Here is a 26398-nt window from a genome sequence, read left to right as displayed (position 1 = left end):
ACTGCAGTCTCGGCCTCCCAGATTCAAGCAATTCTGCCTCCGCCTCCCAAGTAGCTGGGATTACAGGCATGTGCCACTGAACCTGGTTAATTTTTTCTTTTTTTTTTTCTTTTTTTTTTTTGAGACGGAGTCTTGCTCTGCCCAGGCTGGAGTGCTGTGGCGCGATCTCGGCTCACAGCAAACTCCGCCTCCTGGGTTCATGCCATTCTCCTGCCTCAGCCTCCCGAGTAGCTGGGACTACAGGGGCCCGCCACCACGCCTGGCTAATTTTTTTTGCATTTTTAGTACAGACGGGGTTTCACCTTGTTAGCCAGGATGGTCTTGATCTCCTGCTCATGATCCACCCGCCTCAGCCTTCCAAAGTGCTGGGATTACAGGCGTGAGCCACCGCACCCGGCTAATTTTGTATTTTTAGTAGAGACAGAGTTTCACCAAGTTGGTCAGGCTGTTCTCAAACTTCTGACCTCAAGTGATCCACCCGTCTCGGCCTCCCAAAGTGCTAGGATTACAAGCACGAACCACCTCACCAGGCCTTTTTTTGTTTGTTTTTTGTAGAAGTGAAGTCTTATTATGTTGCCCAGGCTGGTCTTGTACTCCTGGCCTCAAGGGATGCTCCTGTCTCAGCCTCCCAAAGTGCTAGGATTACAAGCATGAGCCTGCACCTGGCCAAAAATTTCTTTTAAAAAGATCTTGGTGGCCAGGAGCAGTGGCTCACGCCTGTAATCCCAGCACTTTGGGAGGCCAAAGAGGGTGTATCACTTGAGGTTAGGAGGTCGAGACCAGCCTGGCCAACATGGTGAAACCCAGTCTCTACTGAAAATACAAAAAAAATTAGCTGGACCTGGTGGCGGGCACCTGTAATCCCAGCTACTTGGGAGGCTGAGACAGGAGAATCAATTGAACCAGGGAGGCAAGGATGCAGTGAGCTGAGATCGCACCATTGCACTCCAGCCTGGGCAACAAATAAAAAAAGAGAAGGATCTTGTTGGATGATAACCTCCCTCTCCCTGCCCTTTTGCCGGCCTCACGTCTTTGCCATCAGAATCCTAGCCCCGGGGGTGTGCCGAGATAATCCAGAAGGTAAATGCTTACCATTTCTCAGTGCTTGTGATCTCAAAAATATATATATATAAAACTTACATTTTTCATGGATGGGTTTTGGAGAGCTAGCTTTGTCATGTAAACTTACTAAACCTTCCAAAATGAAGCCGTGAAAACGTGAACAGAAAAATGTTTTAGTTTTCCTTGGAGGTGGGAGTAGGTGCCATTCCACAGTCTCTCATTCAGTCCTTCTTTCATTCCTTCTACCAACTTTAGATAAGAGCTGTGCTCTGGTCTCAGGCACTGCCCCTCAGGCAAACCCAGCTCTGAGCAGCTTTCTGAACATAACCCCAGGAGCCTCACTTCCCTTGTGGGCCTTGTTCAGTGATGATTCATGTGAAAGTCTGTGGGACTGGGTGCGGTGGCTCATGTTTGGAATCCCAGCACTTTGGGAGGCTGAGGCAGGAGCATCACTTGAGCCCAGAAGTTTAAGACCAGCTTGGCCAACGTGATGAAACCCCATCTCTACTAAAAATAGAAAAATTAGCTGGAGGCTGGACAAGGTAACTCATGCCTGTAATCCCAGCACTTTGGGAGGTCGAGGCAGGTGGATGATCTGAGCTCAGGAGTTCAAGACCAACCTGGGGGCAACATAGCGAAACCCTGTCTCTACTGAAAATACAGAAAATTAGCCAGATGTGGTGGCTCGCACCTGTAGTCCCAGGTACTTGGGAGACTGAGATGGGAGAATCACCTAAGCCTGAGAAGTGGGAGTTGTAGTGAGCCTGGATAGTGAGACCATCTCAAAAAAGTGAGACCCTGTCTCAAAAAAAAAAAAAAAAAAATTAGCCCAGTGTGGTGCCACACACACCTATAATCTCAGCTGCTTGGAAAGCTGAGGCACGAGAATAGCTTGAACTCAGGAGGTGATAGTTGCAGTAAGCCAAGATTGTGCCACTGCACTCCAGCCTGGGCAATAGAGTGAGACCCTGCCTCAAAATAACTATTAATTAATTAATTAAATAAAAAGAAAAGTCTGTGGGAAATGATAATGTGATCCTCTCTCGGCAAAGGTGGCCCTATCAGGCTATACCCTTGGAAGAACAGGCAGCCCACTGAGGTATGAGGTCACCGGAGGTTTTGAAAAGGAGAAAAGCATTTCAGTTCTAAGAAACCTGTATGCTAATTCTTTATTTATTCATTTATTTTATTTTTTTTTATTTTTTTATTTTTTTTCTGAGATAGGGTCTTACTCTGTCACCTAGGCTGAAGTGCAGTGGCATGATCTCAGCTCACTACAACCTCTGCCTCCTGGGCTCAAATGAGCCTCCTGCCTCAGCCTCCTGAGTAGCTAGGACCACAGGTGCAAGCCACCACTCCTGGGTAATTTTTTTATGTTTTTGTTTTGTTTTGTTTTGTTTTTTTAGAGTCAAGGTTTCATCATATTGCCCAGGCTGGTCTCGAACTCCTGAGCTCAAGTGATCCTCCCACCTTGGCCTCTCAAAGAGCTGGGATTACAGACATGAGCCACTGATCCCAGCCCTAATTGTGTCTTAAGACCAACTTTGTGGTGAAACCCCATCTCTACTAAAAAATACAAAAAACTAGCCAGGCGAGGTGGTGGGCGCCTGTAGTCCCAACTACTCGGGAGGCTGAGGCAGGAGAATGGTGTAAACCCGGGAGGCGGAGCTTGCAGTGAGCTGAGATCCGGCCACTGCACTCCAGCCTGGGTGACAGAGCAAGACTCCGTCTCAAAAAAAAAAAAAAAAAAAAAGACCAACTTTGTGGAAAGTTAAAGCCAAACGTCCATTTTTTCCTGGAAATTTAGCCTAAGGGAAATAAAAGACAGAGACAGAGAGAAGTAAAAGGCTCAAAGATGCCCATTCCAGTGTTACTTATAATAGAGGTAAATAAAAATTTGAATGCCTGCCTAAGCATGTACATTCATTCAGTGGACTTCTTTTTTTTCTTCTTCTTCTTCTTCTTCTTTGAGACTGAGTCTCACACTGTCTCTCGGGCTGGAGTGCAGTTGCGTGATCTCGGCTCACTGCAACCTCCATCTCCCTGATTCAAGTGATTCTCCTGCCTCAGCCTCCTGAGTAGCTGAGATTACAGGTATATGCCACCTCGCCCAGCTAATTTTCTGTATTTTTAGTAGAGATGGGTTTTCACTATGTTGGTTAGGCTGGTCTCAAACTCCTGACCTCGTGATCTACCCACCTCGGCCTCCTAAAGTGTTGGGATTACAGGTGTGAGTCACTGCACCCGGCTTCAGTGGACTTCTTATGCAACCATTAAACATGATCATTTTGGACATTATGCAAATGTTACACTATCAGATTACAAAATGGAACACTAAATTGTGTGTGTGTGTGGTTTTTTGTTTGTTTGTTTGTTTGTTTGTTTTGTTTTGTTTTTGAGACGGAGTTTCCCTCTTGTTGCCCAGGCTAGAGTACAATGGCGAGATCTCAGCTCATCGCAACCTTCGCCTCCTGGGTTCAAGCAATTCTCCCGCCTCAGCCTCCTGAGTAGCTGGGATTACAGGCATGAGCCACTATGCCTGGCTAATTTTGTATTTTTAATAGAGACGGGGTTTCTCCATGTTGGTCAGGCTGGTCTCGAACTCCCGACCTCAGGTGATCCGCCTGCCTCCGCCTCCCAAAGTGCTGGGATTACAGGCGTGAGCTACCACACCCGGCCTTAAATTGTCTTTATACTATGATTACACTGTATGACTATGTAAATGTGAACAATACTAGACTGAAATGTAGAAAAATTAAAGGCATTAATCAAGTTATGGGTGAGAAGCTAGCTTGAATTTGTTTTCCTATTTTGGTTTCTCTTAATATTACTGCTGCATTTTTTGTGCGTGTAATAGAAGAATTTTTCCCAAGTCAATAGAGTTTGGAAAATTTCCCACCAACAAGTTAGTATGGGACATTGAAGGAGTTTTGATTCGGCTAAATATTTGCCTGAAATTTTTGAATCCATTGACCATTGAGAGTGGAGTGACCTAGATCATTCCTTCACTCTGATACAAAAGGGGACTTGGAGTTACCGAGAGATTTGAATACATCTATCCAAGAACTGACTCTATGCAGGAGACAATCAAGGGAAATGATGGAGGAAAAGATGAAAAGCCCCTTCTCATCTGCTCACAGAGGCTGGTTCTACCACCGGCCTCTCCCACTCCCCAGGAATTCTGCTTGTGCCCCTGGCTTCACACTCTCCTGGGGAGATTTATATAAATCGTGGCATCTTGTGCTGCCCCTGCAGACCTGTCACCTGGGAAGGGCACAGCCCTTTACAATCCTCTCCTGACTGGGGATTTGCAGCAGTAATCTCCATCCACAAGAAAATAAAATCCCGAGAAGTGACCTTCACTGTGACGTCCTTTCCATCTGCAGGGCAGCTAAGCTAGCCATTTGGGCGTCATTAATGTTGTTTTGGGCTTCAGACATGTCCTGCTGCTGCTACCAATGCCCTGAGTTCAAGTTCCCTTTGGACTTACCAGCCTTACTCAGAAGAAAAAAAAACCGCCCCTAGGAATAACTGAACCCCTAACCTCAGCCAGGTAGGGTCGAGTCGGACAGAAAGAAGAGGTGAGTGAGAGCGGCTGCCTCAAGGCAGGCTGCCCTTTCCCCGAAAAGTCACTCAAGCACCAGGTTGGTGGGCGTGTTGAGAAGAGCAGCCCACTGGAGCCAGCACACAGGCTGTTCCCTCCGACACAGAAGTTGAGAGTCCCTCTTTCACCAGCACCTCCCACAGCCCATCGCAGCATTTTACTTTTACATATGCCAAGAATACTTTAGAAATGTTTTATCACGTTGCACTATCATGACCTACTAAGTAAACACCAGCAGGCATTTGATGAGTACCTGCTGCATGCCAGGTGCCAGCCAGGGCTAGGAGGTGACTTCCAAAATTACCTATTCTATTCCAGTGCCTTCATTTAAAAGATAGGCAAACCACAGCGCAGAGTGACTAGTGACCTGCCCAAGGTCACAAGACCTTGAACAACAGAGTCAAAACTTCAGCCTAGATCTCGTGACTTTCCCTTCCCTTGCTCTTTCCAACATATCCAGACAAACGTCTTGGGAATGGATGCTCAGGGTTGAAAGGTTGGAAAACAAGGGAACTAAGTAGGAAATTGTTTTACTTTTTAAAATTATTTTTATTTATTTATTTATTTGAAACAGGTTCTCGCTCTGTCACCCAGGCTGGAGTGCAGTGGCACGATCTCGGCTCACTGCAAGCTCCGCCTCCCGGGTTCACACCATTCTCCTGCCTCAGCCTCCTGAGTAGCTGGGACTATAGGCGCCCGCCACCACGCACAGCTAATTTTTTTGTATTTTTAGTAGAGACAGGGTTTCACCGTGTTAGCCAGGATGGTCTCAATCTCCTGACCTCATGATCAGCCCATCTCAGCCTCCCAAAGTGCTGGGATTACAGGTGTGAGCCACCGTGCCCGGCCCTAAATAGGAAATTTGAACTTCTGGGATTGAATCCAGCTACTTTGAATGAATGAGACAAATAGCCAAATAGCACCTCAGTATTTGTGATCGATGAATGACCTCCATCCCTCTGTATAAAGCGGACACACATTCCTGCCTGGCTCTTCCTCCCAAGGAGCTCCTATCCAAACAGCTTATATAAATTGACACCTTCTTCCCACCTTAGCCAACATTAGGTTGAACCATATGAAGTTGCCATTTTTTTATGGGTCAAAGAGGTAGAATATTAGCAGTTTCATATGGTTCAACCTGATACACCCTCACATACGCAGCAATAAGGTGTGCACCCAATGGAGAGGAAAAGGCACTGGGTGTGGGGAGAGGGACTGGTCAGAGGCCTGAGCCTCAGTGTCCCCGATATATTAATAGCTCTGACCCCAGGACTGGAAGCCACTCACTCTTTGACTTCTTTGGAGGAAAAGTCCAGGTAGCGATTGCTGATCCACTGAATCTCAAACCAGTCCCGAAAACCGTTGTTGCCGCAGCATTTGAACTCGATCTGCAGCATGTCGATGGTCTTCTTCATGAAACACCTGCCAGGGGTGTCTGTGTCCCGGTAGTACTTCATACCGTTCTTGAGCCCTTGGCCCAGGGTGTTCTCCAGCGAGCCCCGCAGCAGAAAGCAGCAGAGAGCCACGAGGAAGAGGACGATGTTGAAGAGGACACAGATAGCCAGGTATGGCTTCAGCCAGGGCTTCCATCTGGCGTACTTGGCCGGGTCCAGGGCATCGTAGCAGATCTTCCCAGCCAGAGAGTTGAAGACACAGGATAGCACCCCCATCCCTATCAATGAGTTGGGCACAAAATGGCTCTCGGAATTATTCATCACGTCGCTCCTCTTTCGGAGTTCAATCTTCAGGAACAGTCCTAGGCTGAAGATGATGATACCAGCCAACACAGAGAACCAGTTCATGAGCCAGAGCCCTTGGGCCAACTTGACCCGCTTCTTCTGGTCAAACTTGACTTTCAGTAGCGCCATGCTTGCGGAGTGTAGTCCGGGTTGCTTCCCGCCGCACAGCTCCCACCCCGAACCTTAACGAGCCCAGAGGCGGATGACTTAGGGCCTTGGGAAAAGTGCAGATGGCCCAAGCTGTAGGGAGCTGCCCTGGGGGCTGCCCATGTCGAGCCCTCCTAGCCTGGGATCCCTGCAAATGCAGTAGTGGTGGCAGGGGTCTCAGAATCTCAGCTTGAGCAGGGGCTAGTCCTGGTCCTGGGCGTTGTTTCTTCAGCGCCCTTCCCAGCCAAGAAGGGGCAGCCTGAATGCTGCAGATTAAAAGTGGGATCCACAAGACGTTTTGCTAATCTCTTTAGCCAGGTTCATCCCATTAGATAAAGCCATGCCACTCTCAAAACATGGTCAAAAGCAGCCTCCAGGTACATGCTGGACCAGAGAGCTCTGGGTACAGCTTGGAGAATCAGGAGCAAAGGGCAAGAATGGCCAAAAGAATGGGCTGTATCTGGAGGTCTGGCTCAGACCATGTTGCTCCCCAAAAGCACATTTCCAGGCCAATCTCCTTCAACATTTAAAACTTTCTGTAGGTCAAATAAATTGTTATCCTCTTTGAAAAAAGAAATGACAGGGCCAAGCACAGTGGCTCACACCTATAATCCCAGCACTTTGGGAGGCCAAGTTGGGTGGATTGCTTGAGCCCAGGAGTTCAAGACCAGCCTGGGCTACATAGGAAGACCCTGTCTCCACAAAAAAAAAAAAAAAAAAAAAAAAAAAAAAAAAAAATTAGTTGGGCATGATGGCACGCACCTGTAGTTCTCCCGGCTACTCTGGAGGCTGAGGTGGCAAGATCACCTGAGCCTGGGGAGGTCAAGGCTGTAGTGAGCCGTGATCATGCCACTGCACTCCAGCCTGGGTGACAGAGTTAGGCCCTGTCTCAAATTAAAAAAAAAAAAAGAAAAGAAAAGAAAAGAAAGAGAAGAAGGAAGGAAAGAAAGAAAGTGACAGATTGTGAGAAAACATTTGCAACTTGTAAAATTAAAAAGTAATATATAATGGCCAGGCATGGTGGCTCATGCCTGTAATCCCAGTACTTTAGGAGGCCAAGGCAGGTGGACCGCTTGAACCCAGGAGGTGCAGGTTGCAGTGAACTGACATCACCCCATTGTGCTCCAGCCTGGGCTACAGTGAGACTCTGTCTAAAAAAAAAGAATTAATATGCAAAAATGTTTTAAGTCCCACAAATTCACAATAAACAAAAATTCACAATCAAAAGATCAACAATCAACTGGAAAAATAGGCAAAACCCAGGAAGAGACAATTCATAAGGAAACTTGAAAAGTCCAATAATCTGGAAAAGATCTCAACTTGAGTAATAAGCAGAAAAACGCAAATCCAAACAATAGTAAAAGACCAAAATTGGCCGGGCACGATGGCTCACACCTGTAATCCCAGCAGTTTGGGAGGCCAAGGTGAGTAGATCACTTGAGGTCAGGGGTTCAAGACCAGCCTGGCCAACATGGTGAAACCCCGTCTCTACTAAAAATACAAAAAATGGCTGGGCATGGTGATAGGCATCGGTAATCCCAGTTACTTGTGAGGCTGAGGGTGGAGAATCACTTGAACCTGGGAAAGGAGGTTGCAGTGAGCCAAGATTGTACCATTGCACTCCAGCATGGGTGACAAGAGTGAAATGACGTCTCAAAAAAAAAAGACCTAACTTGATCCATCAGATTGAACATATGTCAAAATTCTGTCACCATACATCAACACAGAGAGTGGAAGTAGAAATGTACACTCTTGGTGAATCCATAAATTTATTATTATTATTAATTAATGGACTATTTTTTAGAGTAGTTTTAGGTTTACAAAAACAATTGAACAGAAAATACAGGGAGTTCCCATTACTCCCCATCTCCCCAACCAGTTTCTCCTATAATTAATATCTTGCATTAATGTGGTACATTTGTTACAATTAATGAACCAATATTGATGCACTATTATTAACTGAAGTCTATAGTTTACATTAAGGTTCAGTCTTTGTGCATATAATTTTATCACTTTTGCCAAATGCATAATGTCATATATTCATCATTACTGTATCATACAGAATAGTTTCACTGCTCTAATAACCTGCTGTGTTCCACCTATTCATTCCTCCTTCCCTCACTCCTCAGCCTGGGCGACCACTGTTTCCATAGTTTTGCCTTATCTAGAATATCATACAGTTGGAATCATACAATATGTAGCCTTTTCAGACTGACTTATTTCCCTTAGCAATATATGTGATTAATGATTCTCTGTATCTTTTCATGGCTTAATAGCTCATTTCTTCTTATCACTGAATAATGTTTCATCACATGGATGTACCACGGTTTATCCATTCACCTATCAAATAATATCCTGGTTGCTTCCAATTTTTGACAATTATGAATAAAACTGCTATAAACATCCATGTGCAGGTTTTTGGTGAAAAGTTTTCCGCTCATCTGGGTAAATATCTAGGAGCACAATGGCTAGATTATATAGTAAGACTATGTTTAACTTTGTAAGAAACTGCCAAACAGTCTTGCAAAGTGGCTGTACAATTTTGCATTCCTACCAGCAATTTTTACTCCATGTCCTTGCCAGTATTTGATATTGCCAGTGTTTTGGATTTTAGCCACTGTAATAGTTGTGTCACCGTATCTTGTTTGAATTTGCAGTTCCCTAATGACATTGATCTTGCCATGTGTCATGTGCTTATTTACCATCTACCTATCTTCTTTGGTGAAATGTCTATTCAGCACTTTTGCCTGCTTCTATTTTTTTTGAGTCAGGGTCTATCTATGTTGTCTAGGCTGGTCTCAAACTACTATACTCAAGCAATCCTCCCACCTCAGCCTCCTGAGTAGCTGGGATTACAGGTACCTGCCACAATGCCCAGCATGCTCACTTTTTAATAATGTTGTTTGTTTTCTTTAGAGTGTAAAGTTTCACAGCCTTTTGGAAGGGCAAGTTAGCTATACCTATTATAATTTAAAAAAAAAAATTTAGAGATGGAGTCTTGCTGTGTTGCCCAGGTTGATCTCAAACTCCTGGGCTCAAGCAATCCTTCTGCCTCAACCTCCCAAACTGCTGGGATTACAGGTGTGAGCCACCTCACCCACCCTAAAATTTAAAATGCATTAAAATTCCCAAAGACCCAATAATCTCACTTCTCAGAACAGCCTGTGCATAAGTATAAGGGCTTTTAAGAACAAACCAAGGCCACGTGCAGTGGCTCATGCCTGTAATCCCAGCACTTTGAGAGGCCAAGGCAAGTGGACCACTTGAGGTCAGGAGTTCAAGACAAGCCTGGCCAACATGGTAAAACCCCATTTCTACTAAAAATACAAAAAAAAAAAAAATAGCTGGGCACGGTGGCAGGCACCTGTAATCCCAACAATACTCCCAGAGGCTGGCTGAGGCATGAGAGCTGCTTGAACCCAGGAGGCAGAGTTTGCAGTGAGCTGAGATCACACCACTGTACTCCAGCCTGGGTGACAGAGCAAGACTCCATCTCAAAAAAAAAAAAAAAGAGAGAGAACAAACCAATCTTGTCATCAAATTCCTGTCCACCTAATACCAAAAAGGGTTTCATGATTAGAATATGAGGCCTATGAGCGCTTGGTGGCAAGTGGGTCAAATCTCTAATCCAGAATCTCTTTTCTTCCCTTATGTGCACTGATTCCCCTACACCAGACTCACCACCCACACACTCCTCTTCAAAGTCTCCAAATCACTATGTAAATCAGAGGAGTATTCTCCACAGGCAGAGGAGCTGTGAGAACTAAGCAATGAGACGTGAGTTTTCCCATCCAACAGTCACCTTGGAAAACAAAGCACTTATTCCATTGCTCAGCCCAAGTCTGGACTCCAATTGGGAGTGACTTCCAAAGCCAGGTCCTGAGCCATATGGGGAAACATTCTTGTTATACTATTGTCACACAGCATTTTGGGTCAAAAACAATATTACCCAAAGTGATCACTCTTCTAACAGCCAATGTTGGCTTCTAATAGCTTTGGATTATCAAAGGATTTCAACTCTTTATCATCAAGGACATTGAAAAGAATTGCTGCCATATTTGAAGTTGTTTCGTTTTGTTTTGCTTTTTCCAAAAGGGGGTGTTCAGACAACCACAGGACTAATACCTTCTACGGAAAAAAAAATTCGGAAGACGATTGTCCTGCAGTAAATAGGATGTAGATGACTGTGACTGCTATCATAGCCAGCCTCTTAGAAGCACACGTGCAGACAAGAGAAAATCAGAGGGAAGAAGAGAAAGAAAGATTTAATGTAGAAACCAGAAACGAAAATTTTAAAATAGCTCTACAAGGATAACCCGATTAGTCAGGCACCTCTTTCTCCTGAAATGACCTTGAGGTTGTAAATACGAGGGCGGCGCTGAGCCCAATAGCAAGTCTGTGGATGCCCCCTGGTGGCCAGAAATAGAATGGTTTCAATGGATGGAAATTTAACGTGCTCGCATCCCCAGCATGTTAAATTACCCAGAAAAGTAACAGAAAAAGAACAGACACATCAGAAATGTCCCTGGCCAAACCTTTCAAGTACGAATCAAGGCAAGCTATGGCGATGAACAAGCAGAGAAAAGTGGACTGCAAAGGAAGCAGTAATTTATCTGTCAGAGAAGGGAGGGCTCCTTCCTGCTTCCGGACCAACGGATATGAGTCTAGATGCGAGACATCTATTATAGAGATAATAGAAGAGATTAGCGGAATTAAGGATGGTTCACTTTTCTTCTTTAGAAATACCATTAATGCTGATCGCCTTCGCCGCGGCCTTAGCCTTCGCTGCTAGCCTTAGCGCCCGACCAGTCCTAGCCCCCGCCTCCGTCTGGGTCCGCAGAGCTCGCCCCCTCCCCACCCGCAGACAATGTCTGAGTCCAATAACCGCCCTGAGTATGCTTCGTTTTTCGCCGTCATGGGCGCCTCGGCCGCCATGGTCTGCAGCGCCCCGCGCGCTGCCTATGGCACGGTCAAGAGCCGCGCCGGCATCGCGGCCATGTCCGTCATGCGGCCGGAGCTGATCATGAAGTCCATCGTCCCAGTGGTCATGGCTGGCATCATTGCCATCTATGGCCTGGTGGTGGCAGTCCTCATCGCCAGCTCCCTGAATGACGACATCAGCCTCTACAGGAGCTCCCTCCAGCTAAGCGCCGGCCTGAGGGTGGGCCCGAGCGGCCTGGCAGCCGGCTTTGCCGTCGGTATTGTGCGGAACGCCGGTGTACGAGCCACGGCCCAGCAGCCCCGATTATTCATGGGCATGATCCTGACCCTCATCTTCGCCGAGGTACTCGGCCTCTATGGTCTCATCGTTGCCCTCATCCACTCCACAGAGTAGCCCCTCTCCGAGCCCACCAGCCACAGAATAAGATGTAAAGACCACCCCTCCTCATTCCAAAACGAAGAGCCTGCCGCACGCGCACAGGGCCGCGGCCCCCAGTAGTTGATCTTGTACATTCGCAGTGTCCTAGTGCCCGTTGTCTGTTGCCCCGGCCTTGCCTCTGCCCGCCCCGTGCCGTGGACATCTGGGCCCACTCATCGCCCCTCCAGGCCCCCAGCGCCCCACCCGCTAGAGTGCTCTGTGTATGCAGGTGACTTAGAGTTGTCATTTCTCTTTACTGGATATCTGTTTATGAAGATCTGGCCTGTTCCCGCGTCTGCGGAGAGGCCCTGGTCTCCCAGCTATCTATAACCTTAGCTAGAGTGTGGCCTTGTGGGTTGCTGTTGCTGAGACTTCCAGGATGGAGCCACCCTGGCTGCCAGGCCCTTGGCCCTGCGCACAGCTCTGTCCAATAAAGTTCTCGAATTTGGGGCGGGGGGCGGGGAGAAATAACCACTAATGCTGTTATAATAACGACATTATACCGTTTTTCTTGGCCAGGCATGGTGGCCCGGCACTCCTGTAATCCCAGCACTTTGGGAGGCTGAGGTGGGCAGATCGCACGAGGTCAGGAGTTTGAGACCAGCCTGGCCAACATGGTGAAACCTCGTCTCTACAAAAATTACAAAACTTAGCCTGTGTGGTAGCAGGCTACTCCAGCTACTCGGGAGGCTGAAGCACAAGAATTGCTTGAATCCGGGAGGTGGAGGTTGCAGTGAGCCCTGATCAGGCCACTGCACCACAACCTGGAAAGAAAGAGAGAGGGGAAGGAAGGAAGGAAAGAAGGAAGGAAGGAAGGAAGGAAGGAAGGAAGGAAGGAAGGAAGGAAGGAAGGAAGGAAGGAAGGAAGGGAGGGAGGGAGGGAGGGAGGGGAGAAAGAAAGAGAGGCTGGGCATGATGACTCACACCTGTAATCCCAGCACCTTGGGAGGCAGAGGCGGGCAGATCACTTGAGGTCGGGAGTTCAAGACCATCCTGGCCAATATGGTGAAACCCTGTCTCTACTAAAAATACAAAAAAATTAGCCAGGCATGGTGGCTCACGCCCATAGTCCCAGCTACTGAGGAGGCTGAGACAGGAGAATCACTTGAACCCGGGAGGTGGAGGTTGCAATGAGCCAAAATCGTGCCACTGCACTCTAGCCTGGGGTAACAGAGCAAGACTCTGTCTCAAAACAAAAAAAGAAAGAGAGAGAAGAGGAAGAAGAAGAAGAAGAAGGAGGAGGAGGAGGAGGAGGCGGCGGCGGTGGCAGCGGGGATGACGGAAGGGAGGGAGGAAGAAAGAAAGAGAAGGAAGGAAGGAAGGAGTGGAGGGAGGGAGGGAGGGAGGAAGGAAGGAAAGAGAAAGAGAAAGAAAAGAAAAGAAAAAAAAGAGAGAAAAGGGGCCACGTGCAGTGACTTACGCCTGTAATCCCAGCACTTTGGGAGGCCAAGATCGGGGAGATCACTTGAGGTCAGACATTTGAGACCATCCTGGGCAACATGGCAAAACCCCATCTCTACAAAAAGTACAAAAATTAAACAGGCATGGTGGCAAATGCCTGTACTTGGGAAGCTGAGGTGGAAGGATCGCTTGAGCCTAGGAGGTGGAGGTTGCAGTTAGCTGAGACTTTGCCACTGCACTCCAGCCTCAGTGACAGAGCGAGACCCTGTCTCAAAATAAAAATAAAAGGAAAGAAAGAGACCAGAGCTTTCCCCAAGCCAGTACTGAGGAAAGGCCATGTGAGGACACCATGAGAAGACCCATCTGCAAGCCAGGGAGAGAGGCCTTGACAGAAACCAACCCTGCTGGCACCTTCCTCTTGGACTTCAGCCTCCAGAACTGTGAGAAAATAAATGCCTGGTGCTCAAGCTGCTCAGTCTATGGTATTCTGTCATAGCAGCCACAGCTAACTAATGCACTCTCCCTCCCACTCAAGAGGTCACCATTAATCTGAACACCTTAGCTTTTTCGTTTTCTTTCTTTTCTTTTTTTTTTTTTTTTTTTTTTTTTGAGACAGAGTTTGGCTCTTGTTGCCCAGGCTGGAGTGCAATGGTGCAATCTTGGCTCACCACAACCTCCACCTCCCAGGTTCAAGCGATTCTCCTGCCTCAACCTCCCGAGTAGCTGGGACTACAGGTGTCCGCCACCATGCCCAGCTAATTTTTTAGCAGAGACAGGGTTTCACCATGTTGGTGAAACACCTGACATCAGGTGACCTGCCCGCCTCAGCCTCCCAAAGTGTTGGGATTACAGGCATGAGCCGCTGCACCCAGACAGCTTTTTCTTTTTCACATAAAAATCATTAAGTGCTTCCCTACAAACAAATTTTTGATGTTTTTGAGATTTACAACAATTGTATGATACTGTGTAGATGGTCTTCAGGGATCTGCTCTATTTTCAGTCAACATGTTTTAAGAGACACACATGTTGCATGTAGCTATAGTTCATTGTCATATATAGAACATACCACATAGTATACATTCTTCTGCCAGGAGATACATAGGTGATTTCTAGAGTTTTACTTTAAAGCATAGAGCTCGTTCAACATTTCTGGCTGGACACAGTGGCTCACAACTGTAATCGTAGCAATTTGGGAGGCCAAGGCAGGATCATTTGAGCCCAGGAGTTGAAGACCAGCCTGGGCAACATAGTGAAACCATGTCTGTACAAAAAATACAAAAATTAGCTGTGCGTGGTGGTATGCACCTGCGGTCCCGGCTACTCATGACTGAGGTATGAGGATCACTTAAGCCTGGGAGATTGAGGCTGCTGTGAGCAGTGATTGAGCCACTGCACTCAAGCCTGAATGACAGAGTGAGACCCCGTCTCAAAACAACAACAACCACCACCACCACCACATTTGTGGATATCTGCCGTTGTGCAGAATTTTCTCTAGGGTATAACCCTAAGGAGTTTGAGACCAGCCTGAGCAACACAGTGAGACCCTGTTTCTATAAAAACAAAATAAAAATAAAGAAATAAAAAATATAAATATAAAAAAGTTGCACTGTAGTGAGAGAACATAACATGTACAATACCAAACCTAGAAAAAAAAAAATCTGAGACTTGCTCTGTGACCTAGTTTGTGGCCAATTGTCCTGTGGTCAATATTCCACAAGTGTTTGGGAAAAAAAGTGTGTTTCATATACCAATTGGGTGCAAAGCTCTTTTTTTTTTTTTTTTTGGAGATAGTCTCACCCTGTCACCCAGGCTACAGTGCAGTGGCATGCTCGGCTCACTACAACCTCTGCCACCCAGGTTCAAGCGATTATCTGCCCAGCCTTCTGAGTAGCTGGGATTACAGGCGCCTGCCATGGTGCCCAGCTAATTTTTGTATTTTTATTGGAGATGGGGTTTCACTATCTTGGTCAGGCTGGTCTCAAACTCCTGACCTCAGGTTATCCGCCTGCTTCGGCCTCCCAAAGCACTGGGATTACAGGCATGAGCCATTGCCCAAGGCCAGTGCTCTTTTTAAAATGTGTCACTGTGTTGTTCGAATGTTTCTTTTTTTTTTTTTTTTTTTGGAGACAGTCTCACTCTGTTACCCAGGCTACAGTGCAGTGGCATGATCTTGGCTCACTGCAACCTCCACCTCCAGAATTCAAGCAATTCTCCTGCCTCAGCCTCCCAAGTAGCTGGAATTACAGTCATGGACCACCACGCTGGCTAATTTTTATATTTTTAGTAGAGGCTGGGTTTTCCCATGTTGGCTAGGCTGGTCTTGAACTCCTGGCCTCAGGTGATCTGCTGGCCTCGACCTCACAAATGTGCTCAGATTCTAGGTGTGAGCCTCCGTGCCAAACCATAAATGTCATTTTTTTTTTATAAGTCAACATTTGTTTAAACGTGCTACATGTTTATCAATGTCCCTGCTCACTATTTTTTCCTGTGTGTCTCCTTCCCGAGGGTTATTTTCCCTTTTTCTGAAGTTTGTCCTTTAGAATGTTTTCAGTATTAGTGTAAAAACTGTTATGGTTTTATGGGCCGGGCACGGTGGCTCACACCTGTAATCCCAGCACTTTGGGAGGCCGAGGCAGGTGGATCAGGAGGTCAGAAGTTCGAGACCAGCCTGGCCAAAGTAGTGAAACCCCGTCTCTATTAAAATACAAAAGTTGGCCAGGCGTGGTGGCTCACGCCTGTAATCCCAGCACTTTGGGAGCCCGAGGCAGGCGGATCACAAGATCAAGAGATCAAGACCATCCTGGCTAACACGGTGAAACCCCGTCTCTACTGAAAATACAAAAAATTAGCCAGGCATGGTGGCAGGTGTCTGTAGTCCCAGCTACTCCAGAGGCTGAGGCAGGAGAATGGCATGAACCCGGGAGGCAGAGCTTGCAGTGAGCCAAGACTGCACCACTGCACTCCAGCCTGGGCAACAGAGCAAGGCTCCGTCTCGAAAAAAAAAAACACGCAAAAGTTAGCTGGGCAGCTGGGCATGGTGGCAGGCACCTGTAATCCCGGCTACTCGGGAGGCTGAGGCAGGAGAATCACTTGAACCTGGGAGGCAGAGGTTGTAGTGAGCCGAGATCATGCTGCTGCACTCCAGCCTGGGCGACAGAGTGAGACTCCGTCTCAAAAAAAAAAAAAATGAAAGAAATCTAGGCTCACTACAACCTCTGCCTTTCAGGCTCAAGCAATTCTCCTGCCTCAGCCTCCCGAGTAGCTGGTATTACAGGTGCATGCCACCATACTCAGCTAATTTTTGTGTTTTTAGTAGAGACAGGGTTTCACAGTGTTGTCCAGGCTGGTCTTGAACTCCTGACCTCAAGTGCTCCAACACCTCAGCCTCCCAAGGTGCTGGGATTACAGTGTGAGCCACCACACCTAGCTGAGACCACTATTCCATTGTTTTCCAGTTCCCATTGTCATCATTAAGAAGTCAGGTAGTACGCAGTGGCTCACATCTGTAATCCCAGCACATTGGGAGGCCCAGGGAGGTGGATCACCTGAGGTCAGGAGTGTAAGACCAGCCTGGCCAACATGGTAAAACCCTGTCTCTACTAAAAATACAAAACTTAGCTGGCATGGTGGTGCACATCTGTAATGCCAGCTTCTCGGGAGGTTGAGGCAGGAGAATGGCTTGAACCTGGGAGGCAGAGGTTGCAGTGAGCAACCTGCAGCCTCTTGTTGCCTGGGCAATAAGAGCAAAAATCCATCTCAAAAAATAAAAGAAAATAATAACAATAAAGAAAGAAAGAAAAAAGTCAGCTGTCAGTCTGATAATCATGTCTCTGTATATAAACTGGCTCTTCATTTGGGCCACAAAATTCTTTGCTATGTGAGGCTGTCTGGTGCATTCTAGTCACTACTTGTCAGTAGTATCCACCACCATTCCCTAATTGTGACGACCAAAAATGTCCCCAGACGTTGCTAAATATCACCAGCAGGGTAAAATCACCATCGATTGAGAATTACAGTTTTTGGTTTTTTTTTTTGAGATGGAGTCTTGCTCTGTCACCCAGGCTAGAGTGCAGTGGTGCGATCTCGGCTTACTGCAAGCTCCGCCTCCCGGGTTCATGCCATTCTCCTGCCTCAGCCTCCTGAGTAGCTGGGACTACAGGGGCCTGCCACCATGCCTGGCTAATTTTTTGTTTTTTTAGTAGAGATGGGGTTTCACTGTGTTAGCCAAGATGGTCTCAATCTCCTAACCTTGTGATCCGCCTGCCTCAGCCTCCCAAAGTGCTGGGATTACAGGCGTGAGCCACCGTGCCCGGCCTGAGACCTCTTCTCTATTTAAAAAAATTAAAAAAGAAATAACACAGAAGAAATCTGGGCGCAGTGGCTCACACCTGTAATCCCAGCCCTTTGGGAGGCTGAGGGACGCGGATCTCTTGAGGTCAGGAGTTTGAGACCAGCCTGGCCAACATGGCAAAACCCCATCTCTATTAAAAATTAAAAAATTAGGTCAGGCACAGTGGCTCACGCCTGTAATCCCAGCACTTTGGGAGGCTGAGCCGGGCAGATCACCTGAGGTCGAGAATTCGAGACCAGCCTGACCAACATAGAGAAACTCTGTCTCTACTAAAAATACAAAATTAGCTGGGCATGGTGGTGCATGCCTGTAATCCCAGCTACGCGGGAGGCTGAGGCAGGAGAATACCTTGAAGCTGGGACGCAGAGGTTGCAGTGAGCCGAGATCATGCCACTGCACTTCAGCCTGGGTGACAGAGCAAGAGTCCAACTCAAAAAAAAAGAAAAAGAAAAGCTGGTCATAGTGGTGGGTGCCTGTAATCCCAGCTACTCTGGAGTCTGAGGCAGGAGAATCACTTGAACTCAGGAGACAGAGGTTACACTGAGCTGAGATTACACCATTGCACTCCAGCCTGGGTGACGGAGCAAGACCCTGTCCCCTCCGCCCCCATAAAAAAATGAATAAAAAAATAAAAGGCTATTGCAAAGGGTACATATAAAAAGGCACAATAAAAAGGTACATATAAAAAGGCAAGGGAGAAGGGGTGTGGAGCTTCCACGCGCTCCCTGGGTGAGGTACTTTCCAGAAACCTCCACGTGTTCAGCTACCCTGAAGCTCACTGAACCCTGTCTTTTTGGGTTTTCTGTTTTTTGTGGGGTTTTTTTGTTGTTGTTGTTTTTATTTTTGGTTTTGTTTTTTGGTTTGTTTGTTTTTTGAGATGGAGTCTCGCTCTGTCACCCGGGCTGGAGTGCAGTGGCGCGATCTCGGCTCACTGCAGGCTCCGCCCCCCAGGTTCACACCATTCTCCTGCCTCAGCCTCCCGAGTAGCTGGGACTACAGGTGCCTGCCACCTCGCCCCGCTAATTTTTTGTATTTTTAGTAAAGATGGGGTTTCACCATGTTAGCCAGGATGGTCTCCATCTCCTGACCTCGTGATCCGCCCACCTCGGCCTCCCAAAGTGCTGGGATTACAGGCGTGAGCCACTGCACCCAGGCTTTTGTGTTTTTTTTAAAGACATTTTTGTTTCTCCAAATTTGTTATTCATCAAGAGTGACTGAAATAAAAAATATAATTGAGTCCCATCATCATCATCATGGAAATGGCTTTAAGAGAAAACAAGCCAGGCGCAGTGGCTCATGCCTGTAATCCCAGCACTTTGGGAGGCCAAGGTGGGCAGATCACGAGGTCAGGAGTTCGAGACCAGCCTGATCAACATTGTGAAACCCTGTCTCTACTAAAAATACAAAAATTAGCCAGGTATGGTGGCGTGTGCCTGTAATCCCAGCTACTCAGGAGGCTGAGGCAGGAGAATCGCTTGAACCTGGAAGGCAGAGGTTGCAGTGAGCCGTGATTATGCCACTGTACTCTAGCCTGGGTGACAGAATGAGACTCTGTCTCAAAAAAAAAAAAAAAAAGAGAGAGAGAGAAAACTGGTCAGATGAATATTATTTCTTCCCATTTTCAACCAGTAAACAGTTGCCACTGATAAATTGACAGCCAGGAGTCTGTCAAGAATGCCCAACATAAGTTATATAACACAACATGCCTGTTCACAGGGGGAAAAATCCTAGGAAATAATTTATGTATTCTTCTTGATTTCATCATACAAGACAAGCACAAAAGCACCACCCATGCCTCTGAGAGCATTAGACCATACACCCTTGAAAAATGCTTTGCCTCCTTCATCACGAGCAATCTTCCTCCAGCAGTCAAGCGTGCCTGTATACATGACGTCAGTTCCTTTGCGCCGTGATGCATCATCACGCGGCAGCGAATGGCGTCAAATGGATAGAAAGTCAACCCAGCAATGGCAGTGACAGTCTGTGCGATCATCCAGCTGACGACAATGTGAGTGTTCTTGGGATCTGGAAATATTCCCTTTGCAGTGTCATAGATACCGAAGTAGGCAGCTCGGTAGATGATAATCCCCTGCACAGACACGTTAAAGCCTTGGTAAAGGCCCTTAATCCCATCAGATTTGTAGAACTTAACCAGGCAGTCACCGAGGCTTCAGGTTCCCTTTCAGTTCCAGCTTTTTTTTTTTTTTTTTTTTTTTTTTCCCCGGGAGACAGTCTTGCTCTGTTGCCCAGGCTGGAATGCAGTGGTGCGATCTCAGCTCACTGTAACCTCCACCTCCCAGGTTCAAGCGATTCTCTTGCTTCAGCCTCCTGAGTAGCTGGGATTACAGGCATGCACCACCACTCCCGGCTAATTTTGTATTATTGGTAGAGATGGGGTTTCTCCATGTTGGCCAGGCTGGTCTCAAACTCCTGACTTCAGGTGATCCGCCCACCTCAGCCTCTCAAAGTGCTGGGATTACAGGTGTGAGTCACTGCTCGGCCTCAGCTCCAGCTTTACTAAACCACATCGGCTGCTAGACGGGTACGGGCAAAATTAAGAGGGTACACAAAACACAAGGATGTGGCCCCAGCGGCACCACCTGATGCCAGATTCCCTGCAAAGTAGCCCCATAACTGGGTCCTCTTGTCCACACCACTCAGGAAGATCTGCTTGTATTTATCTTTCAAGGTGAAATTGAAAACCTGGGTGGGGAAGTATCTGATGACATTGGACAGGTTACCATGCCAGAAGGATAGGACTCCCTGCTCCTTGGGAATACGGATCACGCAGTCTATAATGCCCCCGTATTGCTTATCTGCAGTGATCTGCTTGCTGGCATGCTGCACCTGCAGCAGCAGCTTGACCTGCTCGATGGGCGCTACCGCTGTCTTGGAGATGGGTGGGGCCACTCCACCCGCCAGGAAGTCCTTGGCGAAGGACACAGCAGCATCTGTCATGTTGAAAGGAAAGGGGAGGCAGGCTGCTTCAGGAAGGGACTGGGCCAGGAACCAGCTTTGACTCCAGGGCTGCTGGGCCTTTTTGGGGTTTTTCTGGAAGCTTCATGACAACAGTATTCCTTCCCCCCAGTACAGGGCAGGATCCTCTCTTGGGAAGGTCTTAGGACCCGCAGTCAGAGAGGTGGGGAAACATTCGAGTGGAAGGTGGGCAGGAGAAGGTCAGAGACTTGCCCCTGAGGCCCAACACACCCAACATTATAACGAAACACCAGAACAAGGGCTGTGGGAATTATTACCCAGGAACGTGGATGAAAACCAACAAATATCATAACATCACAGCAAGGAGCACAGACATTCAGACCACAGCATACTCTTACACTGAAGATGGGCACTGTAGGAGGCTGAGGCGGGTGGATCACCTGAGGTCAGGAGTTCGAGACCAGGCTGACTAACATGGAGAAACCCCATCTCTACTAAAAATACAAAATTAGTCGGGCCCAGTGGCGCATGCCTGTAATCCCAGCTATTCGGGAGGCTGAGGCAGGAGAATCACTTGAACCTGGGAGGCAGAGGTTGCAGAGAACCAAGATCACGCCACTGCACTCTAGCCTAGGCAACAAGAGCAAAACTCTGCCTCAAAAAAAAAAAAAAAAAAAAAAAAGAATTAGCTCACATCTCTGGATTAATTATGATCTCCACCAGGTGTGGTGGCTCACGCCTGTAATCCCAGCACTTGGGGGGGTCGAGGCAAGTGGATCACCTGAGGTCAGGAGTTTGAGACCAGCCTGACCAACATGGTGAAACCCTGTCCCTACTAAAAATACAAAATTAGCCAAGCGTGATGGCGCATGCCTGTAGTCCCAGTTACTCCAGAGGCTGAGACAGGAGAATCGCTTGAACCCGGGAGGTAGAGGTTGCAGTGAGCTGAGATCATGCCACTACACTCCAGCCTGGGTAACAGAGTGAGACTCCGTCTCAAAAAAAAAAAAAAAAATTTTTTTTTGATCTCCACATGTAGGATCCAGCCCTATGGGGCTTAGCGGGTGTTTTCTCTGTGTGCGGAGACGACAGATTGTAAGAAACAAAGACACAAGACAAAGAGATGAAGAGAAAACAGCTGGGCCCGGGGGACCACTACCACCAAGACGTGGAGACCGGTAGCGGCCTCGAATGACTGGGTGCGCTGTTATTTACTGTATACAAGACAAGGGGGCAGGTTAAGGAGGGTGAGTCGTCCAAGTGATTGATGTCAAGTAAGTCACGTGATTATAGGACTGGGGGCCCTTCCCTTATAGGTTGCTGAAGCAGAGGGGGAAGGCAGCATACATCAGTGTTTTCTTCTAGGCACTTATCAGAAAGATCAAAGACTTTAAGACTTTCACTATTTTTTCTACCGCTATCTTTGAAGAACTTTAAAGAGGAACCAGGAGTACGGGAGGAACATGAAAGTGGACAAGCAGCATGACCACTGAAGCACAGCATCACGGGGAGGGGTTTAAGCCTCTGGATGACTGTGGGCAAGCCTGGATAATATCCAGCCTCCCACAAGAAGCTGGTGGAGCAGAGTGTTCCCTGACTCCTCCAAGGAAAGGGAGACTCCCTTTCACGGTCTGCTAAGTAAAGGGTGCCTTCCCAGGCACTGGCGTTACCGCTTGACCAAGGAGCCCTCAAGCGGACCTTATGTGGGCCTAACAGAGGACTCACCTTTTGCCTTCTTGGTTACTTCTTACAATGTCCCTTCAGCACCTGACCCTATACCCGCCGGTTATTTTTTGGTTATATTAGTAATACGACAAAGAGTAATATTAAAAGCTAATGATTAATAATGTTTATACTAATGATTGATAATGTCCATGATCATTCTCTATGTCTAACTTGTCTTACGACTATTTTTATTTTAACTATTTTTTTTTTATTATACTGAAACAGTTTGTGCCTTCAGTCTCTTGCCTTGGCACTTGGGTAATTCTCTGCCCACATCCACATATTCTTTACTCTCTTTGCAGCTCCATGATGTCTTTTTACAAGTATTTTGATATATTTTATCTAGCATTCACAGTTGTTTTCAGTGAGATAGCTGTTTAAGGAATCCAGTACTCTTTACTGTCAACTTCTTTTTTTTTTTTTTTTTTTTTGAGACAGAGTTTTGCTCTTGTCACCCAGGCTAGAGTGCAGTAGTGTGATCTTGGCTCACTGCAACCTCTGCCTCCCAGGTTCAAGTGATTCTCCTGCTTCAGCCTCGCAAGTAACTGGGACTCACAGACTACAGGCACCTGCCACCGCACCTGGCTAATTTTTGTACTTTTAGTAGAGACGGGGTTTCTCCATGTTGGTCAGGCTGGTCTCAAACTCCTAACCTCAGGTGATCCACCCACCTCGGCCTCCCAAAGTGCTGGAATTACAGGCATGAGCCACCACGCCTGGCCCTTATCTACTTTATTTATTTTATTTTTATTTTTTGAGACAGAGTCTCACTCTGTTGCCTAGGCTGGAGTAAAGTAATACAATCTTGGCTCACCGCAGCCTCTGCCTCCCAGGTGCAAGCAATTCTTGTGCCTCAACCTCTCTAGTATCTGGGACTACAGGTGTGCACACCATGCCTGACTAATTTTTTGTATTTTTAGTAGAGATGGGGTTTTACTGTGTTGGCCAGGCTGGTCTCAAACTCCTGACCTCAGATGATCGCCCACCTCAGCCTCCCAAAGTGCTGGGATTACAGGCATGAGCCACCATGCCGAGCCTCTGCTACCATCTACTTTCAATGTTCCATAACTTTCTTCATTTCCTATTCCTCTCCCCAGGGGCATAACTAGGAAAAAGAAGTCCCAATGTGAAATCTGTGTGGCCCCTATCTTTTCAAAACAAAAAGATCTGGCCAAGAACCATGACTCATACCTATAATCCCAGCACTTTGGGAGGCCAGAGCGGGGGGATCACTTCAGGACAGGAGTTCAAGACCAGCCTGGACAATATGGTGAAATTCCATCTCTATCAAAAATACAAAAAAATTTAGCTGGGGATATGGTAGCACATGCCTGTAGTCCCAGCTACTTGGGAGGCTGAGGTAGGAAGATCCCTTGAACCTGGGAAGCAGAGATTGCAGTGAGCCGTGATCACGCCACTGAACTCCGGCCTGAGTGACAGAGTGAGACCCTGTCTCAAAAATAAATAAATAAATAAATAAATAAATATCTAAAAAGGGTCTTTATGGGGGTGATAATGAAGGAAAAAAAAAAAAAAAGGCCGGGCGCGGTGGCTCAAGCCTGTAATCCCAGCACTTTGGGAGGCCGAGATGGGCGGATCACAAGGTCAGGAGCAAGACCATCCTGGCTAACACGGTGAAACCCCGTCTCTACTAAAAAATACAAAAAACTAGCCGGGCGAGGTGGCAGGCGCCTGTAGTCCCAGCTACACGGGAGGCTGAGGCAGGAGAATGGCGTGAACCCGGGAGGTGGAGCTTGCAGTGAGCCGAGATCCGGCCACTGCACTCCAGCCTGGGCGACAGAGCGAGACTCCGTCTCAAAAAAAAAAAAAAAAAAAAAAAAAAAAAGGTCGAGAAACACTAAAAACGCTACCCTAAACTGGGAGTAAAAGTAGTTAATTGGCCGGGCACAGTGGTTCACACCTGTAATCCCAGCACTTTGGGGGGCCGAGGCAGGCGGATCATGAGGTCAGGAGATGGAGACCATCCTGGCTAACATGGTGAAACCCCGTCACTACTGAAAATACAAAAAATTAGCCGGGCGTGGTGGCAGACGTCTGTAGTCCCAGCTACTCGGGAGGCTGAGGCAGGAGAATGGCGTGAACCCGGGAGGCAGAGCTTGCAGTGAGCAGAGATCGTGCCACTGCACTCCAGCCTGGGCAACAGAGCGAGACTCCGTCTCAAAAAAAAAAAAAAAAGTAGTTAATTGGAGAGATTCAGATAACACCCATGGAGAGGTGGCAAAGCGGTACAGGAAGGAAAGGCAGCCCACAAGACTGTGCTATTACACCAGCTTCCACCGTGGAGAAGGAAAGCCCTGGGGGGAAACACATCTCAGAATTATCCTGTCTCGGGTGAGGGAGCTGAGCTATTTATTCACTAACACTGGAGAGTCATTCATCTGAGAGCTGTTCCCAGGGTAAGTCCCCAGCTACCCTGGCCTATTACAAAAGGACAGCAGCAAGGCTTTCCACAAGAGGAATCACAACTGTCAGACACTTAATACTATGGTGCTGGGCACAGCGGAAAGTTCAAGCCATGTGGATGGTCAAGCAGCACCCTCTGTTACACTACTATTCCTTAAAACATAGAAAGTGCGGCCGGCGCAGTGGCTCACGCCTGTAATCCCAACACTTTGGGAGGCCAAGGTGGGCGGATCCCTTGAGCCCAGGAGTTTTATACCAACCTGGGAAAAGTGGCAAAACCCTGTTACAAGAAAAAATACGAAAACTTAGCCGGGTGAGGTGGCTCACACCTGTAGTCCCAGCTACTCCAGAGGCTGAGGTGGGAGGATAACTTGAGCCTGGGAAGTTGAGGCTGCAGTGAGCCCTGATCCTGCCACTGCACGCAGGCCTAGGCAACAGAGCAAGATCCTATCTAAAAAAAAAAAAAAGTGCTATTAGAAGAAACTTTCTGATCGAGAAATCACAAAAGCAGCACTTTATAAAAATTTATTTTCATTTTCATTTATCTATTTTTTTAGGACAGGGTCTCACTCTGTTGCCCAAGCTGGAGTGCAGTGACGTGATCAGGGCTCACTGCAGCCTTCAACTCCTAGGCTCAAGCAATCCTCTCACTTCAGCAAAGATATCTTGAGCACAGGCAACCCCACAAGCACAGGCAACCACAACAAAAATGAACAAATGGTAACTGGGTGCAGTCGCTCATGCCTGTAATCCCAGCACTTTGGGAGGCCGAGGCAAGCCAATCGGCTGACGTCAGGAGTTCAAGACCAGCCTGGCCAACATGGCAAAACCCTGTCTCTACTAAAAATACAAAAATTGGTCGGGCGCTGTGGTGAGTGCCTGTAATCCCAGCTACTCGGGAGGCCGAGGCAGGAGAATCACTTGAACCAGGGAGGTGGAGGTTGCGGAGAGCCAAGATTGCACCACTGCAGTCCAGCCTGGACCACCAAGTGAGACTCTGTCTCAAAAAAAAAAAAATTAGCCAGGCATGGTGGCACATGCCTTCAGTCCCAGCTACTCAGGAGGCTGAGGCACAAGAATCACTTGAGCCCAAGAGGCAGAGGCTGCAGTGAGCCAAGATAGCACCATTGCACTCCAGCCTGGGCAAAAGAGCAAGACTCTGTCTCCAAAAAACAAAATAAAAATTAAAAAATAAAAAGGACAAATGGGATCATGTCAAGTTAACGAACTTCTGCACAGTAAAGGAAACAACAAAGTGAAGTGACAACCCACAGAATGGGAGAAAATATTTGCAAACTACCCATCTGACAAGGGATTAATAACCAAAATATATAAGGAACTCAAATAACTCTATAGGAAAAAATATAATAATCTAGTTTTCAAATGGGCAAAAAGTCTAAATAGACATTTCTCAAAAGAAGACATACAAATTGCAAACAGCATATGAAAAGGTGCTTAACATCGCTGATCATCACAGAAAGGCAAATCAAAACTACAATGAGATATCATCTTCACCCAGTCAAAATGGCTTTTATCCAAAAGACTGGCAATAGCAAATGCTGGTGAGGATGCGGAGAAAAGGGAACTCTCGTACACTGTTGGTGGGAATGTAAATTAGTACAACCACTATGGAGAACAGTTAGGAGGTT

General features: G+C 47.2%; 1 protein-coding gene and 1 pseudogene across 3 annotated transcripts in view; one reads left to right on the top strand and one right to left on the bottom strand.

The window, feature by feature from the left end:
* The window catches only part of PRPH2 (peripherin 2), a 50320-nt gene that overhangs the window by 14628 nt on the left and 9294 nt on the right, over positions 1-26398 (bottom strand). Inside the window, exon 1 of one of the 2 annotated variants that reach the window (XM_001088507.5) lies at positions 5954-6656. The exons of the other annotated variant lie outside the window; for it this stretch is intronic. Within the exon in view, the coding sequence (XP_001088507.1) occupies positions 5954-6534 (581 nt within the window). The 5' untranslated portion in view covers positions 6535-6656. Of the gene's footprint in view, positions 1-5953; positions 6657-26398 lie in introns of those variants that run through there. 2 annotated transcript variants of the gene reach the window in all.
* Positions 10704-12362, top strand: LOC114677611 (V-type proton ATPase 16 kDa proteolipid subunit c pseudogene; annotated as a pseudogene). The gene has a single exon (XR_013416389.1). The product of XR_013416389.1 is annotated as a V-type proton ATPase 16 kDa proteolipid subunit c pseudogene (transcript).

The sequence above is a fragment of the Macaca mulatta genome, chromosome 4 (genome assembly GCF_049350105.2).
Source record: "Macaca mulatta isolate MMU2019108-1 chromosome 4, T2T-MMU8v2.0, whole genome shotgun sequence".
NCBI lineage: Eukaryota > Metazoa > Chordata > Mammalia > Primates > Cercopithecidae > Macaca > Macaca mulatta.
This window is presented reverse-complemented; position numbering and strand designations above follow the sequence as displayed.